Source organism: Rhinatrema bivittatum, chromosome 16 (assembly GCF_901001135.1).
Source record: "Rhinatrema bivittatum chromosome 16, aRhiBiv1.1, whole genome shotgun sequence".
In the NCBI taxonomy this organism is placed as follows: domain Eukaryota; kingdom Metazoa; phylum Chordata; class Amphibia; order Gymnophiona; family Rhinatrematidae; genus Rhinatrema; species Rhinatrema bivittatum.
In genome coordinates, this window is record NC_042630.1 from 13,504,068 (window position 1) to 13,521,603 (window position 17,536).

General features: G+C 39.1%; 1 protein-coding gene and 1 pseudogene across 1 annotated transcript; one reads left to right on the plus strand and one right to left on the minus strand.

The window, feature by feature from the left end:
* Window positions 1-5,436: 5,436 nt before the first annotated feature.
* LOC115077385 lies at window positions 5,437-6,408 on the plus strand (annotated as a pseudogene).
* A 4,420-nt stretch (window positions 6,409-10,828) lies between these two features.
* On the minus strand, window positions 10,829-11,779 carry LOC115077386 (olfactory receptor 6B1-like). Its single transcript, XM_029579675.1, has one exon. It carries the CDS (start codon window positions 11,777-11,779, stop codon window positions 10,829-10,831), a length of 951 nt encoding a protein of 316 aa, XP_029435535.1.
* Between the last annotated feature and the right edge of the window lie 5,757 nt (window positions 11,780-17,536).

Sequence of the window (17,536 nt, forward strand, 5' to 3'; positions counted from 1 at the left end):
GGACACTCCATAGCATTCCTGCATATGTGGCAAACCCAAATTAGCAGCAATGAAGCAAGAACTCTGAAAACTACCATCTCTTTATTGAATTGTTCTGCATTTAATGTGATTGAAAGAACACACCAGTCCATTTATTTGTATCATCTTTAAATTCTGAATATTTGGATGATTATATGGTGATAAGATAAGAGGAAAGTAAAACACACCTTAGAATAGAATGCTAGTTCATTTTGTTTTCCAAGTTAAATGAATGAATGTATATTATATGCATCAATTCATTTGATTCTGAACTCCCTACAAAAGTGATCTAATTGAAATCAAATCAATACGGCACCTTCTTTCAATCACACTACACAATTGAGATATTCTGTAATTCTGCATGGAGGTATCTCTGCAACAAAAGTACTATACATCTACATACTTTCTCATTCAGTAATAATGTCCCTATAACTACTGATGGCTCAGTTCTTTCAAATTCAGGAGACGATGGAAGAGGGTGAATTTAAGGAGAAATTTGATGTTTTACACATTCTCCATACAGTTTAGAAATGATTAAAACTGATAGTTTACATATTCAGCAGGTACACACATGTACATTTAACATTTTGCTAAGGTGTGGGCATCATAGGCTCGCCAGATCTAACCTTGACTTGTCCCCCTCATCTGGAATTTCAGAGAGATTCTGCAGATTTCCTAGTTGGTCTTTGGAGACAGAGCTGGGAGCATCTCTCTAGTTCTCTCTCTCTCTCACGGAAATATTGTTATTACTGATTGGGCAAGAATTGACAGTGGCAACCATCTATAGGAGCTGCTTTTTCTTCTTCTACCTTTACTTCCTTCTCCCCTCCACTCTTTCCTCAATCATTTTTACTACATTTTGAATTTCTACTCTTTAGCCTCACATTTCTTTCCATACAATGCCAATATCACCTATATGGGATGGCCTCCTACTCACACCAAGTGCTTTTATTTCTGTTGCTCGTTTACAGCCTTCTACTTGTCTTCATTCACCTCCTTTTCCACCTGTTTTTCTTTCTTTTGTTTTTTCCTCCTATTAGCGCTGCTTTCCTCCTCTACCAACTCAGGAAATTTACCTTCATCTGGAATACGCCCCCACCACCACCTCTGGATATCGCTCTTTCTTCACCATCATCTTTTCCCACCAGCCTTATCTTACACACTTAGGGCTGGATTTACTAATACCACCGGGCTCTTTGAATCCCGGCGGTAACGGGGGGGGGGGGCTGTCCTGCGCTAGCAGGCAGCGATCGCACCTCGCAGTGCGATCGCTGCCGGCGTCGTGCCGAATAACTACACCATAAAAGGTGTACACCATAAAAGGTGTAGTTATTTGGCACAAAACTGGCAGCGATAAAGGTGCTTACCTTTCGCTGTTGGCGTAGTCTTCGCGGCGTGAGTCCCGGTGCGGCCCCGACTCCTCCACTTCCGGGGTTGACTCCACCACGAGCTAGCTATCGCATGCGTGCATAGCTGTAGAAAATAATCCCCTTAATTTTCAAAATGTTATGTATGTAAAAATGAGCAATATAAGCATGTCAGTAACCTCTACTCACATATTCCGTATTTTATAAAAATAAAAAAATACACGTTTTCACTTTTACGTGCACATATAAGCACTATCATATAAAAAAAGATGCAGTCTAGGAGCTTTCTGCAGTTGGACCAATACTTAAAGCATGCAGATTGCTATTATAAAAAACACGTGTACATTTTCCAACTTCTTTGCATATTAGTCACTTGCTAATTATCTGGCGTTGGTGATATTAAACGTGTTTATTGTGCAGTGCTGACTGGGTGAGTGGACTGGGGGAGGGGGGAGTTGAAGCTAAAGAACCAGAAAGGTCTTGATAACCTGGAGAAGGACTGGGCAAACTGCTGTACTAATCTGTAAACTGGCTAATTTCCGGGACGCATGTATGTTTTAGGATTGGTCGACCTATGCGTGTACATAGAGACTTCAGCAAGTAAATGTGTGTGTGTATTTTTAAAATGGGTGTATAAAGTATACATGCTCAGATTACTGAAATAAATGGTTTTCATTGCTTGTCTGTATGTTGACCAACATATGCATATTTTCAAAATTGCGAACATGTTATAAAATACTATGGTAAAACCATACACAGCCACATGCATTCGTCAATACCACTACACACAGTTGTTTGACAGTTATCCACTTAGAATGGCTCACTGTGCTTCCTGTTAGCTTTCCACTCACCCTACATCCCTCCCAAGCTCTTTTAGTTGGCCTAATAACATCTGACTGCATCTCCCTCATCCCTTAACCTAGCTCCCTGGTGGCCCTGTTCAAATCTACAATCACACATAATCCTTCTTCCTGTCCATCTCACAAAATCTTATCACAGAGCTCGAGCCTACACTTTGCTGGAATTCTGAGCAAGATATTCCACATTCAGCACACCTGCTAACCTCTGCACCAAGACACAAAATGTCAAAGAATATTGTTCATATGCATTTGTTTCCTTTTTATTTAAATGTTTATCTTCTTAACTCTAATAAAATAGCTTCCAGTAAATCTGCAGAGCGGAATGTCTTGTTCCTAGGTTGACAAAGGTGATGCAAACCAGCATTTATTAATTTAGATTGCCTTTTCAAAGCCCACTCCAATTTAAAAGGATATTCACTGCAGAATTGTACCTGTGAGCATTATAAATAGAAAGACACCTACTGCCAGCTGAGCACAGAGCTTTCAGCTGAGACAGGACTTTTAAGGACTGGATGAGGAGGGAGGCAGAACCTTCTGCATTTCCTAATATTGTATATCAAAATTTTTCAATAATTAAAACAAAAAAATGTTATATTTATACATAAAATATGTATTCTGCTACAACATCTATTTCTCTTTATCTAGCTCTCTATATCTATCTATTAGAAATATCTATTATGTATTTCTTTTTAATAATTTATACTTTATTGATTTTCAAAATCACACATCAAGTGATATCATTTTCCAAACTTAATATAAGGTAAATACATTGTGCACATCATAATTAACTCAGGTAAATTAAAACATAATAATAATCAAATTTGGCAAAATTTATCCAATAAAGGGAGCCACCTTAATCAAAAAAAAAAATCATCCAAGAAAAAAAAAAAAGATCACAGAAGAGAAAAGGATCATATTTCTTTTTGTATTTCTAACCCATTTCTGTTATTAATGCCTGATTTAACTTTTCTGATTCTTTATCCCTTAAAACATTCTCCATATGAGAAGGTAAGGTAAAGATAAACTTATTCCCTTGATAATTGACAAAACAACGGCAGGGGAACTTTAAATAAAAGGTTGCCCCTAATTCCAGTGTTTTAGCCTTCAACATAAGAAACTGTTTTCTACGACCTTGCGTAGCTTTAGATACATCTCACGGTTTTTTAAGGCTTTTTCAAATACACACTCTTTATCCCTCTCTTTCACAAAGGAAACAAACAGAGTTGTTCTTTTATTTATTAGATCTAAAGAGTCCTCCAAAAATGTTGATATGCCTGGGGACTGTAAATCATCCAGTCCTCCAGGCTTATCAGCCAATCTTACAGGAAAATAGTAAATTTTTTAAATAGAAGGAATTTCATCTTCTTTATAGGCTAAAATTTCTTTTAAATATTTAATAAACATCTCCTGCGGTGACAATAACTTTGTATAAGGAAAATTAACAAAACGTAAACTCTTAATTCGAAGTAAATTTTCCAAATTCTCTATTTCATTGTGCAAAATCATATTATGATTATGTTATGTTACGTTATACTGATCTACCCCTGTTCGATGTAAACCGACCTGATATGGTATTCAACCTTGAAGGTCGGTATAGAAAAATGTTAAATAAATAAATAAATAAATTATCTGACACACGCATAGCCTCAACACTTTGTATATTTTGAACATTAGTTGTTAAATTATTAACCTTAGTTTCTATATCTAATAATTTTTTCCCTTGTTCAGTAATTGTTACTTTATTACGTATTTTTATGTTCCAGACCCCAAATTTATACATCAGCCCCACGGATCCCTCTACTGCAGTATGGAGTTGCTAAAGCCAACCTCAACAAAATACTTACCTTGATTTCTTACAGGGTCAAGAACATGGAATCCTGAGATCTACCCTAGAAGATTCAGAGATGAAGTGTCACTGCCAATATATTTCTATATAATATCTCACCTAGGTCAATAAATCAATGAAGTAGCAATCAAAACTTGAGTTAGATTTGAAATCTCTTCAAGTGCCTACGTTGGTTTTTATAGAGAAGAAAGCCGCAAAATCCCCAAAGCTGTCCCAAACTCTGTATTGTTAATTGGTCCTCATGGTGACTCCAAGTCTCGGAAGAGCATCCCGTAATTATGTTCCCCCTCCCCCAGAAGAGAAACTTAAATATTTCAAAATGGATGAAAAAGTAAAGCTCCAGGGGCAAAGTCCTTACCTGTCTACGTTTCTTGAATCTTCATTTGATAACATTTCCACGAGAGCAAGCCTCCTGTTTACATTTGTATCTGAGCAGGACAGAGATATGATTTTTCAGTTTTGTCAATATAAATCTAGATTGTTTTGTGGCCCACAGATATTTAACACCATACCCCATGTATCATCTGTGCTGCCTTGATGTGAGAAATGACATCAGAGCCTATCCAGTACTCGGTAGCAGTGCTGCTGTGCGGATAAGCAAGGTTGAATTACTGAGCCAGTGCTCTGTTTTCCGAGCCTGATTTTCAAGAACATTTACACGCCTAAAAGAGGATTTTACATGTGTAAATGCACTTTACGCATATAAACGTGCTTTTGAAAATTGTTACAATATATACAATTGAATTGTCAATATAGAGAATAACTTCAAAATATGTGTGCCAATGCCCTTATACTTATGCATGTGCACTCATGCTCATGTATTTTGTATCATGCACACAAATGTGTGCCCACTATATACAATATGCTTAAATCTACCCAACAACATTCTCGCATATCTAGAAGAATCGCAGGGTGTATTTTCAACATAGTAGCGTTTTAGCATTATGACATTATATAGGATATTATACAGTGTGCATATCTCAGACACTCCCGTATGCACTTAAAACCTGCTCCTCTAGTGATATTTAAATTCTTCAAGGAAACTCCTTGAGATTTTGCGACATGAATGCCTAACCATTTCTGACCTAAGCATGAGATAAATAAATTGAAAATATATTCTCTACTTGAGGAACATTTTTTCCTTAACATGATTGAATTCTGAATGTATAGCACCCCCCATTCAAAGGGGTCATCTTCAGAGACTGCTGAAGCTGTTGATAGCGCGCACACATGTATGCTGGGTAGCACTCACACACATATGCCCGCGCGCATGTTATAAAATCTGCCCCTCAGTGTGCAGCTGCCTGACTTGCACTTACCTTTATTTTTGGATTTCTTTCTGTAGATGGAAATTACATCAGACCTGCGATGTGGAAATAAAAGTAGAGTGACAGAATTCATTTTATTGGGATTTGGGTTTCCTGCCAGTTCTGAGCTTCAGATTCTGTCCTTCATCATCCTTTTCCTGATGTACGTATTAACCCTGACTGGGAACACTTTGATCATCGCCTTGGTATACATTGATTCCCACCTTCACACGCCCATGTACTTCTTCCTCAGCAATTTATCTTTCCTGGAGATTGGGTTTGTCACCTGCATTGTCCCCAGGATGCTGCTGGACACCTTGTCAGAGAGGAAATCTATTCCCATTGCTGCTTGCTTTGCACAAGCCTATTTTTACTTCTTCCTAGGAACAACAGAGTTTATTCTCATGGCAGTCATGGCCTAAGATCGCTATGTGGCGATCTGCCGTCCACTGCACTATGAGACCATCATGAGTGGTAGAGTTTGCCTATCGCTTATCCTCATCTGTTGGGGAGGCTCTTTCCTGCTGATTACAATTCCTGCCATTTTTATCATGCAGCTATCATTCTGTGGTCCTAATATCATGGATCATTTCCTCTGTGACACGGCACCTTTGATGGAGATTGCTTGTTCTGATACCCAATCCCTTAAAATGGTTATTTTTATTTTAGCCTAATTAACATTGTTAAGTTCTTTGTTTATTACCTTATTTTCCTATATGCGTATCATTTCCACTATCCTGCGGACCCCATGTACTGGGAGTCACCAGAAAGCCTTCTCCACCTGTGCCTCCCATCTCATTGTTGTGGTATTGATTTATGGAAATTGCATTTTCATGTATGTGATGCCCAACATTAACTCAATAGGTCTAAACAAAATGGTGGCAGTGTTAAAAACTGTGGTAACTCCGTTACTAAACCCCTTCATTTATACTCTAAGAAATGAGAAAGTTAAACAGATCATGAAAGACACATTTGATAAGTCACTGAGGTGTCCTGCCCAGAAGACTTGATCATGGTTCTTGAGGCATTCCCTGATGCTATTATTTTTTCCCCAATATACTATGAAAGCAGCAAACCAATGAATAGAAATGTATTATGTGGAGGGGAGAAACAACATTTGGAAACGTCGTTGGAACAAGAGACAACAAGGACCTCTTTAGCCCTGAGAAGTGTAGGCAGTCAGCCGAATACTTCAGAGAGTCCTTCATACCAGGGCTCCACGGGCAAGAGCGAGAAAATACGGTGTTTGGAGCGAGGGGGGAGAGATCCCTTGGAGTTAGGAGGTAAGGAACCTGATTTACAAGTAATTGTTAATGTTCCTGTAAAACTGCCAGCAAATATCACTCTGGAAGAAATCTGGAAGGCATTAATCACCATGAATAAAGCTATAAATGAATTGACTACTGTTGTAAAGGAAAATATGAATAACGTCCAGGGAATGGAAAATAAGATTTGGGCAGTAGAAACAAGGGTAAACCAGATTGTGACTGAGATAAAAAATATCAAAGAAGTGCAATGCAATCTGAATAAAATCTGAAAACCTGACTTCAAGAAGGATGGAATATATTGAAAATGAGCTAAGAAGACCTAATTTGAGGTTCTTAAACTTCCCAAGGACCAGGTGGATGGCACCCAAGGACCTTCTTAAAAGCTATCTAATTAATATTTGGGGACTTTTGGAATTGTCTAACCCGCCAATTTCTAAAATATTTTACTTGCCCTCTAAAGATGAAGAAAAGAGAAAACAGGACCAACTTCAAATATCCTCTGATAATTTAACGGATATATTGGAAAAATCATATGAGACCAATGTAGATTCTAGGGCAACTCCGTTGGTGTCCTTTACACAGATATCAGACAGAGACGCTGTTCTTAGATTATTCTTTCACAACCAGAATCAACAGTTTTACGGTCAACAAATTAGAGTGTTTCCAGATATTGCAAAGAAAATGCAAGAAAGAAGGAAGTCCTTTCTGATGATGAAGAGCAAAGTAATTTCAAGAGGAGCTAAGTTCTTAAGATTTCCATGTCGTTGTATTATAGTATATCAAAATCATAGATATATTATTGCTGAGTCTGAGCAATTACGAGTGTATTTAGATTCCCACTCCTAAAATAATCTCTAAGGGGGTTTGGCAAATGAAATAAGTTACATGTTATAACTACAGTGCTGTAGTTTGTTTGAATTTTTCTTGAAAACAGCTTTAATATTTGTGTTCCCTCCTATTATTCTTATAATATTCAGATAATTAGAATATTCCTAACATGGTGTAATAATTAGAATGATATTTCATTTCTGTATTTTTCTGAAAAACATTGTTTTCAATGTAATTTGATTAAAGTTCAATAAAAATTAAAAAATTAAAAAAAAAGAAATGCATTGTGTGCAGTTGTGGTCACCACATCTCAGGGAAGACATAACAGAATTAGAAAAGGTACAAAGACGTTCGACCAAAATGATAAAACTGATGGAACAATTCCCCTATGAAGAAAGACTAAAGAGGTTAGGACTCTTCAGCTTGAAGAAGACATGGCTGAGGGGAGATATGATAGAGGACTATAAAATAATGAGTGAAATTGAATAAGTAAATATTAATTAGTTCTTTACTCTTTCAAAATTACAAAGACCATGGGACACACAATGAAGTTACTGGGTAATACATTTAAAACTATTCAGAGATAATGTTTTTTTTATCAACGAATAATTAAGTTCCGGAATTCGTTGCCAGAGGATCCTGTTTTCCCTTAGGTTCTTGTGTCCCTCAAGGATAGGCGCTTTTTGCAGCCTTATTTAACATCTATCTAACACCCCTAGGCCGTATTCTATCTAATCTTGGCATTCATTACAAACTTTATGCAGATGACATACAGTTCTTTTTCCCCTCTCAAGCAGACATGGGCACAAACAGAATTTGTCCTTGTCTCATGTCTAACAACTATCCAAGGATGGCTAAATCGCAACAAACTAGCCCTCAATATTTCCAAAACTGAAATCATTATTGTATCATGTTTTCCAATTTTAAATGTCACCGAATATTTTTCAGTTTAGTTATCAGACAATTTTGTTCTCTCAAAAGATCCATAACCTAGGAGTCACACAGCCCTCACTCAATCCTCCTTTTATAAATGAAGACTTCTTGGACATCTCTAATCTCTTCTTAGTTCGACTGACTTTCGTTCTGTTTTACAATCTCTCTTATTTTCCAGCATTTGACAATTGTGATTCTCTCCTAATTGGTCTTCCCACTTATATTACCCTTTCACTACAAATTATACAAAATTCAGCTGCTAGGCTTTTAACAGGAGCTCCAGTTTGTGACCATATTACTCCCTGTACTGGAATCTCTCCTTATTCTATATTGCATCCAATACAAGCCAGCCATAATAACACATTCCTCTATTTATAATATTCACTCCCCCTGGATCTCATCTGTTTCTTAAAATTCATACTCCTGCCATATCACTAAGATCCTCCTCTCAGTCGCTTCTTTGTATTGTATTTTGCTGTATTTTGATTTACTATTTGTAACTCATAATGTGTGCGTTTTATTGTACCCCGCCCTGAGCATAGGAAGGGTGGGTAATACATGTTTTAAAGTAAAAAAAAAATGGTGTGCTTCTACTGGGAGGTGGATGTTGTCCCCGTTGATAAATGTGGTTAAACAGAGGAGGATGGAAATCACAGACTGGTCACTCTAACCTCGATCCTGGGAAAAATTAATGGAGACCCTCCTGAAGACAATGGTGCTGAAGTGTCTAGCATGTAGTATATTGCAGGACCCCCAATCAAAATAGTTTTACTAGAGAAAGAACGTGTCAAACAAATCTGATCAACTGGGTGTGTTTTATTTCCTTACCTAGAACCCTGAGCACAATAACTATTTTTTCTCTCTGATCCTCCATGAATATCTCATAATATTTTTTATTTCTTATTCTGATCTATGTTTTCAGAAACTGCATCCAGGAATATGGGAAATTTTATCACCTATGAAGCATAGGCAATCATTCACTTAAAATATAAAACTTTATTAAACATTTCATGTATGGTATGTTAGTTACACAGAATAATATAACATAAGGTCAGAATACTTCAAGAATACAAAACAAAAAAAAAAAAAGAAAGAAAGCAAAATAACCTGTCAAAGAACAAACCCATAATAGTCACAGAATGAGGTCCACAAAAAAAGTAAAAGGAGGTAAGAGTGAGAAGAAAAACAGAAAAAAAAAAAATAATAGCACCAAATAAATGATATTATAAACAAAGGAACAAGCTGTCACCCCAAATAGTCTAGCTGATTGCAATGTCAATTTGCATATGAATCAGGGTCATCTGTAGAATCCAAGAGATCACAGAAAATTTAACTAATTGATTGTGTTCCAAGCAAACGTATTCAATATTGCTATAAGTGATGCAGCGTTTAGCAGTGTATTTGGAGGGTGTGAAGACTTGCACGTACTGAGATTTCTGGACTGTGAATCTATTTCTTTTTTGATTTCTGCATGGATTACACCAGATGAATGCAATCCAAGACAGATGTTTTTTGGGTTTTTTTGTAAACAACCCAAAACTTAATTAGGGAAGCCAGGGTTCAAATCCCACTGCTGTTTCTTGTGACCTTGGGCAAGTCATTTTACCCTCCATTGCCTCAGGTTCAGACTTAAACCTAGATTCATCATTTTGCTATAAATATATCAAAAATAGTGACCGTGATAAAAAAAAAAAGGGGGGGCGTGGTTAGGCTAATTTTGCTGATACCGCATTGGAATTTACTGCAACGCATGATAACATTATCGCACCGCATGGGCTGCTGGCTATCTTACTGCCCTCCCAATGAGGCCGCATTTCAGATTATGTCGTTCGTCAGGGAATGTTGCTCCACTTGACCCTATGCTTCATACGGCAGCTGGTGGGTCCTCTCTCCCCCTCAACCACCACCTGGTACCCCTCAACACCATTCCTCTTTGACTGCAACCTCTTTCTTCCTGAACTCCGCCTCCACCTCACCGTCGCATTACCCTTCTCTGTTACCTTTCTTCAACTGTTCGCTCTTTATTTTATTTTTTATTTTTTTGGTGTGACTGCACATGAGTCAATACTAATATGTTTAAAGCAAGTTTCCAGCAGAAGCAACCTGTGATTAACTCGTTTGCAACAGTTGTCCAGTGGCTATGAGTCTGCTGGTAATGACCTGATCCACAATGTATTTCATGGTAAAATGAGCATGCTATATATGTGGAATCTTATTATTTAATTTTAAAAAACCATTATTCATTTTTTTAATTAGTTCTTGTTCCATATATTCAAAATTAAGCTTCAGTACAATTTACCCATTACACTTTGCTAACTCTCTGTCAATGAGCTTGGGATGTAGAACCTGAATCAATAACAGCTTATTTTCTTCTATTGGAGTTATGACAAAGCACGGGTGATCAAGCCCACTGAAACCTGCAATGTGTTTTCCCAGTCAACATATGCCTTATGGCATCCTTAACTTCTCTGTTTCGTAGCGTGTATATAAAAGGATTTAACAATGGAGTGACAATCACATACCAGACAGATATCAACTTATTCATATCTACTGAATAGCGCACAGATGGCCTGACATACATGACACTAACTGTCACATAAAATATACTGACTATCAGGAGATGGGAGGCACAGGTGGAGAAGGCCTTTTGCCTTCCTGTGGCAGAGGAGATTCTTAGTATTGTTATAACGATGCAGAGGTACGACACTATAGTCAGGCTAAATGAGCTTATCACTACTGTTACTGCTAAGAGAAAGTTTATCATCTCGATTATCTTTGTATCAGTACAAGAGAGTCTTAGCAAGGGGTCAGCATCACAGAAGAAGTGATTTAGGGCATTGGAACCACAGAAGGATAGCCGGAACATCAACGTTACTGGAAATAGCATAGTTAGAAAGCCCACCATCCAGCAGGTGAAAGCTAATTTCCAGCAGGTTCCACCGTTCATGATCACTGCATAACGCAAGGGATTGCATATAGCCAGGTACCGATCAAAAGCCATGCCACCTAGAAGGAGACATTCTGTAGACCCCAGAGAAAAGAAGAAATACAATTGAATAATGCAGCTGGTGACAAAAATGGATTTACTATGCATCAGAAGGCCTGCCAGCATATTGGGTGTAACCACTGTTGTGTACCATACTTCTAGGAATGCCAAATTACTGATGAAGAAGTACATGGGCTTGTGTAGACGCCAGTTCACCGCTACTGTCAGAATGATGAGAAAGTTGGCCAATAGAGTCAAGGCATAGACCACGGCAAATACCATAAACAGCAGAACCTCCAGTTTCCGAGGACTGGGAAATCCAAGCAATAGGAGTACTGTCACTTCTGTGTGGTTGGCGAGGTCCATGGACAATCCATAGCATTCCTGCATATGTGGCAAACCCAAATTAGCAGCAATGAACCAAGAACTCTCAAAACTACCATCTCTTTTTTTGAATTGTTCTGCATTTAATGTGGTTGAAAGAAGACACCAGTCCATTTATTTGTATCATCTTTAAATTCTGAATATTTGGATGATTATATGTTTCTGGTGATAAGATAAAAGGAAAGTAAAACACACCGTAGAATAGAATGCTAGTTAATTATGTTTTCCAAGTTAAATGAATGAATGTATATTATATGCATCAATTCATTTGTTTCTGAACTCCCTATAAAAGTGATCTAATTGAAATCAAATCAATATGGCACCTTCTTTCAACCATACTACACAATTGAGATATTCTGTAATTCTGCATGGAGGTATCTCTGCAACAAAAGTACTATACATCTACATACAGTAACTTTCTCATTCAGTAATAATGTCCTTATAACTACTGATGGCTCAGTTCTGTCAAATTCAGGAGACGATGGAAGAGGGTGAATTTAAGGAGAAATTTGATGTTTTACGCATTCTCCATACAGTTTAGAATATGATTAAAACTGATAGTTTACATATTCAGCAGGTACACACATGTACATTTAACATTTTCCGAAGGTGTGGGCATCATAGGCTCGCCAGATCCAACCTTGACTCGTCCCCCTCATCTGGAATTTCAGAGAGATTCTGCAGATTTCCTAGTTGGTCTTTGGAGACAGAGCTGGGAGCATCTCTCTAGTTCTCTCTCTCTCTCACGGAAATATTGTTATTACTGATTGGGCAAGAATTGACAGTGGCAACCATCTATAAGAACTGCTTTTTCTTCTCCTACCTTTACTTCCTTCTCCCCTCCACTCTTTCCTCAATCATTTTTACTACATTTTGAATTTCTACTCTTTAGCCTCACATTTCTTTCCATACAATGCCAATATCACCTATATGGGATGGCCTCCTACTCACCAAGTGCTTTTATTTCTGTTGCTCTTTTACAGCCCTCTACTTGTCTTCATTCACCTCCTTTTCCACCTGTTTTTCTTTTTTTTTGTTTTTTTCCTTCTATTAGCGCTGCTTTCCTCCTCTACCAACTCAGGAAATTTACCTTCATCTGGAATACGCCCCCACCACCACCTCTGGATATCGCTCTTTCTTCTCCATCATCTTTTCCCACCAGTCTTATCTTACACACTTAGGGCTGGATTTACTAATACCGCCAGGCTGGGGAGGGAAAGGGGGGGCGGTCCTGCGCTAGCAGGCAGCAATCACACCTCCGCAGTGCGATCGCTGCCGGCATCACACCGAATAACTACACCATAAAAGGTGTACACCATAAAAGGTGCAGTTATTCGGCGCGAAACTGGCAGCGATAAGGGTGCTTACCTTTCGCTGTTGGCGCGGTCTTCGTGGCGTCAGCCCCGCTGCCGCCCCAACTCCTCCTCAACCGGGGTTGACTCCACCACGAGCTAGCTATCGCATGCGTGCAATTGCTGTGGAAAATTACCCCCTTAATTTTCAAAATGTTATGTATGTAAAAATGAGCAATATAAGCATGTCAGTAACCTCTACTCACGTATTCCGTATTTTATAAAAATAAAAAATACACATTTTCACTTTTACGTGCACATATAAGCACTATCATATAAAAAAAAGATGCAGTCTAGGGGCTTTCTTCAGTTGGATCAATACTTAACGCATGCAGATTGCTATTATAAAAAACACGTGTACATTTTCCAACCTCCTTGCATATTAGTCACTTGCTAATTATCTGGTGTTGGTGATATTAAACGTGTTTATTGTGCAGTGCTGATTGGGTGGGATTTCTGGGCGGACTGGGGGGAGGGGAGTTGAAGCTGAAGAACCAGAAAGGTCTTGATAACCTGGAGAAGTACTGGGCAAACTGCTGTACTAATCTGTAAACTGGCTAATTTCCTCGACGCATGTATGTTTTAAAATTGGTCGACCTATGCGTGTACATAGAGACTTCAGCAAGTAAATGTGTGTGTGTGTGTGTGTGTGTATTTTTAAAATGGGTGTATAAAGTATACATGCTCAGATTACTGAAATAAATGGTTTTCATTGCTTGTCTGTATGTTGAACAACATATGCATATTTTCAAATATGCGAACATGTTATAAAATTCTATGGTAAAACCATACACAGCCACATACATTCGTCAATAGCACTACACACAGTTGTTTGACAGTTATCCACTTAGAATGACTCACTGTGCTTCCTTTTAGCTTTCCACTCACCCTACATCCCTCCCAAGCTCTTTTAGTTGGCCTAATAACATCTGACTGCATCTCCCTAATCCCTTAACCTAGCTCCCTGGTGGCTCTGTTCAAATCTCCAATCACACATAATCCTTCTTCCTGCCCATCTCACAAAATCTTAACACAGTGCTCCAGCCTCCACTTTGCTGGAATTCTGAGCAGGATATTCCACATTCAGCACACCTGCTAACCTCTGCACCAAGACACAAAATGTCAAAGAATATTGTTCAAATGCATCTGTTTCCTTTTTATTTAAATAGTTATCTTCTTAACTCTAATAAAATAGCTTCCAGTAAATCTGCAGAGGGGAATGTCTTGTTCCTAGGTTGACAAAGGTGTTGCAAACCAGCATTTATTAATTTAGATTGCCTTTTCAAAGCCCACTCCAATTTAAAAGGATATTCACTGCAGAATTGTACCTTTGAGCATTATAAATAGAAAGACACCTACTGCCAGCTGAGCACAGAGCTTTCAGCTGAGACAGGACTTTTAAGGACTGGATGAGGAGGGAGGCAGAACCTTCTGCATTTCCTAATATTGTATAATAAATTTTTTTCAATAATTAAAACAAAAAAATGTTATATTTATACATAAAATATGTATTCTGCTACATCTATTTCTCTTTATATAGCTCTCTATATCTATCTATTAGAAATATCTATTATGTATTTTTATGTTGCAGACCCCAAATTTATACATCAGCCCCACGGATCCCTCTACTGCAGTATGGAGTTGCTAAAGCCATCCTCAACAAAATACTTACCTTGATCTCTTACAGGGCTAAGAACATGGAATCCTGAGGTCTACCCTAGAAGATTCAGAGATGAAGTGTCACTGCCAATATATTTCTATACAATATCTCTCCTAGGTCAATAAACCAATGAAGTAGCAGTCAAAACTTGCGTTAGATGTGAAACCTCTTCATGTGCCTACGTTGATTTTTATAGAGAAGAAAGCCGCAAAATCCCCAATGCTGTCCCAAACTCTGTATTGTTAATTGGTCCTCATGGTGATGCCAAGTCTCAGAAGAGCATCCCTTAATTACTTACCCCCTCCCCCAGAAGAGAAACTTAAATATTTCAAAATGGATGAAAAAGTAAAGCTCCAGGGGCAAAGTCCCTCCCTGTCTACGTTTCTTGAATCTTCGTTTGATAACATTTCCACGAGAGCAAGCCTCCGGCTTACATTTGTATCTGAGCAGGACAGAGATATGATTTTTCAGTTTTGTCAATATAAATCTAGATTGTTTTGTGGCCCACAGATATTTAACACCATACCCCATGTATCATCTGTGCTGCCTTGATGTGAGAAATGACATCAGAGCCTGTCCAGTGACTCGGTAGCAGTCCTACTGTGCAGATAAGCAAGGTTTAATTACTGGGCCAGTGTTCTGTTCTCCGAGCCTGATTTTCAAGAACATTTACACGCATAAAAGTGGATTTTACATGTGTAAATGCACTTTACCCATGTAAACGTGCTTTTGAAAATTGTTACAATATATACAATTGAATTGTCAGTAGGGAGAATAACTTTAAAATATGTGTGCAAATACCCTTATACTCATGCATGCGCACTCATGCTCATGTGACATGCACACAAATGTGTGCCCACTATATACAATACGCTTAAATCTATCCAACAACATGCTCGTGTATGTAAAAGAATTGCACGGTGTATTTTCAACATAGTAGCGTTTTAGCATTATGACATTATATAGGACATTATACAGTGCATATATCAGACACTCCCGTATGCACTTACAAAACTGCTCCTCTTGTGATATTTAAATTCTTCAAGGAAACCTCATGAGATTTTTCGACATGAATGCCTAACCATTTCTGATCTATGCATGAGATAAATAAATTGAAAATATATTCTCTGCTTGAGAAACATTTTTTTCCTTAACATAATTGAATTCTGAATGTATAGCATCCCCCATTCAAAGGGTTCATCTTCAGGGACCGCTGAAGCTGTTTGTCACTCAATGAAGTATCTGGAAAATTACGAAGACTGGGGCTGTGGGAAACATAATTACTCACTGGCTGCCAATGTGCAGGCCCAAGATATATTTTTTAGTTTGTTTTCTGGGGTTTTATTATTTGTTTTTCGGTTTGCTTAATGTTTTTTTCATTTCAGATCATTTACCACTCAAAAAACACCCCCATTAAATCCCCCCAAAACAACACAAATAAATCAAAATGCACCTCCCACCCCTCTTTTGACCATCCTCCTGCCATGACAAGCTTTGGAGGTCCTGGTTGAACTCCCTTGGCCCCTCTGACTGGAGGGGCAATTTTGGGGTATTTTCATAAGAGGCCATTTTTGGTTCATTCCATGTGGGGCCAGATTTTCAAAGGGATACGCGCGTACCCCCCGAAAACCTGCCCCAAGCTCCCCCTGCGCGCGCCGAGCCTATGTTGCATAGGCTGCCGGCGTGCGCAAAGCCTCGGGACGCCCATAAGTCCCAGGGCTTTCCTGGGGGGGGCATGTCGGGGGACATGTCGCGGCCTCCAGACCAGCCCCTGGACCAGACCATGGCGTGCCGGCGGCCGGGTAGGCGTAACTTGTGCAACAAAGGTAGGGGGGTTTAGATAGGGCTGGGGGGGTGGGTTAGGGAGGGGAAGGTGCGGGGGGGTGAAAGGAAAGTTCCCTCCGAGGTCGCTCCGAGGGAACAGAGGCAGGCTGCGCGGCTCAGCGCGCGCAGGCTGCCAATTTTGGGCAGCCTTGCGCGCGCCGACCCCGGATTTTAACAGATACGAGCGTATCTATTGAAATCCGGCGTACTTTTGTTTGTGACTGGTACGTACTTTTATAAAATCTACCCCTGTGTGCGCAACTGCCACATCTACTGTGTGAGTGGGGGAATTTTGTAAGATACGCTCGCTGACACCAATGCCCTTTTCCCAGTCCATTACCAGTTTGCCCAGTTAAAGGATAGGACTTCCTCACCCCCTGAGCTAACGAGCCTTTCTTTAATTCTACCTACCCCAAACCTTAAAGCACTGCTGAGTAGCCTAGATTTATTTTGGTTTATCACTTACACCTCCTCCACAGCAAAAGTAAAGTTACACGGTAGGGGACCCTGGCATGTGCTTGTGTGCACAAAGTATTTACACGCACATTTTTGGTTGGGCACCTAGACTCCGCCCACACCCGCCCACCTAGACTCCGCCCACCTAGACTCCACCCACACCCACCTCCCTTTTTTGCCTTTTGCATTTGTGCGCGTACCGGGACAAACGCGCGTACTTGAACGCTTTTTTAAAATCCATGCAGAAGGCGCTGGCCCAACACATGTGCGTACCTCCCAGTTTTGGCGTGCATAGTGCCTTTTATCATCCTCCCCTTAGTTCCTAGACAGAAAATCCATTTCAGTTTAATCTGTACTGCCACAAAACTCAGCAGCAAGTTAAGGAAATGGGCCATGATAAGGTTCTCCAGGGGCCTCGCCTTTGGCTGCTCCTTGAGTTAAGTTGTT

Bases quoted from the DNA above. Each gene is read 5' to 3' on its own strand.
- LOC115077386 (XM_029579675.1), bottom strand. From the start codon at position 11,779: ATGGACCTCGCCAACCACACAGAAGTGACAGTACTCCTATTGCTTGGA.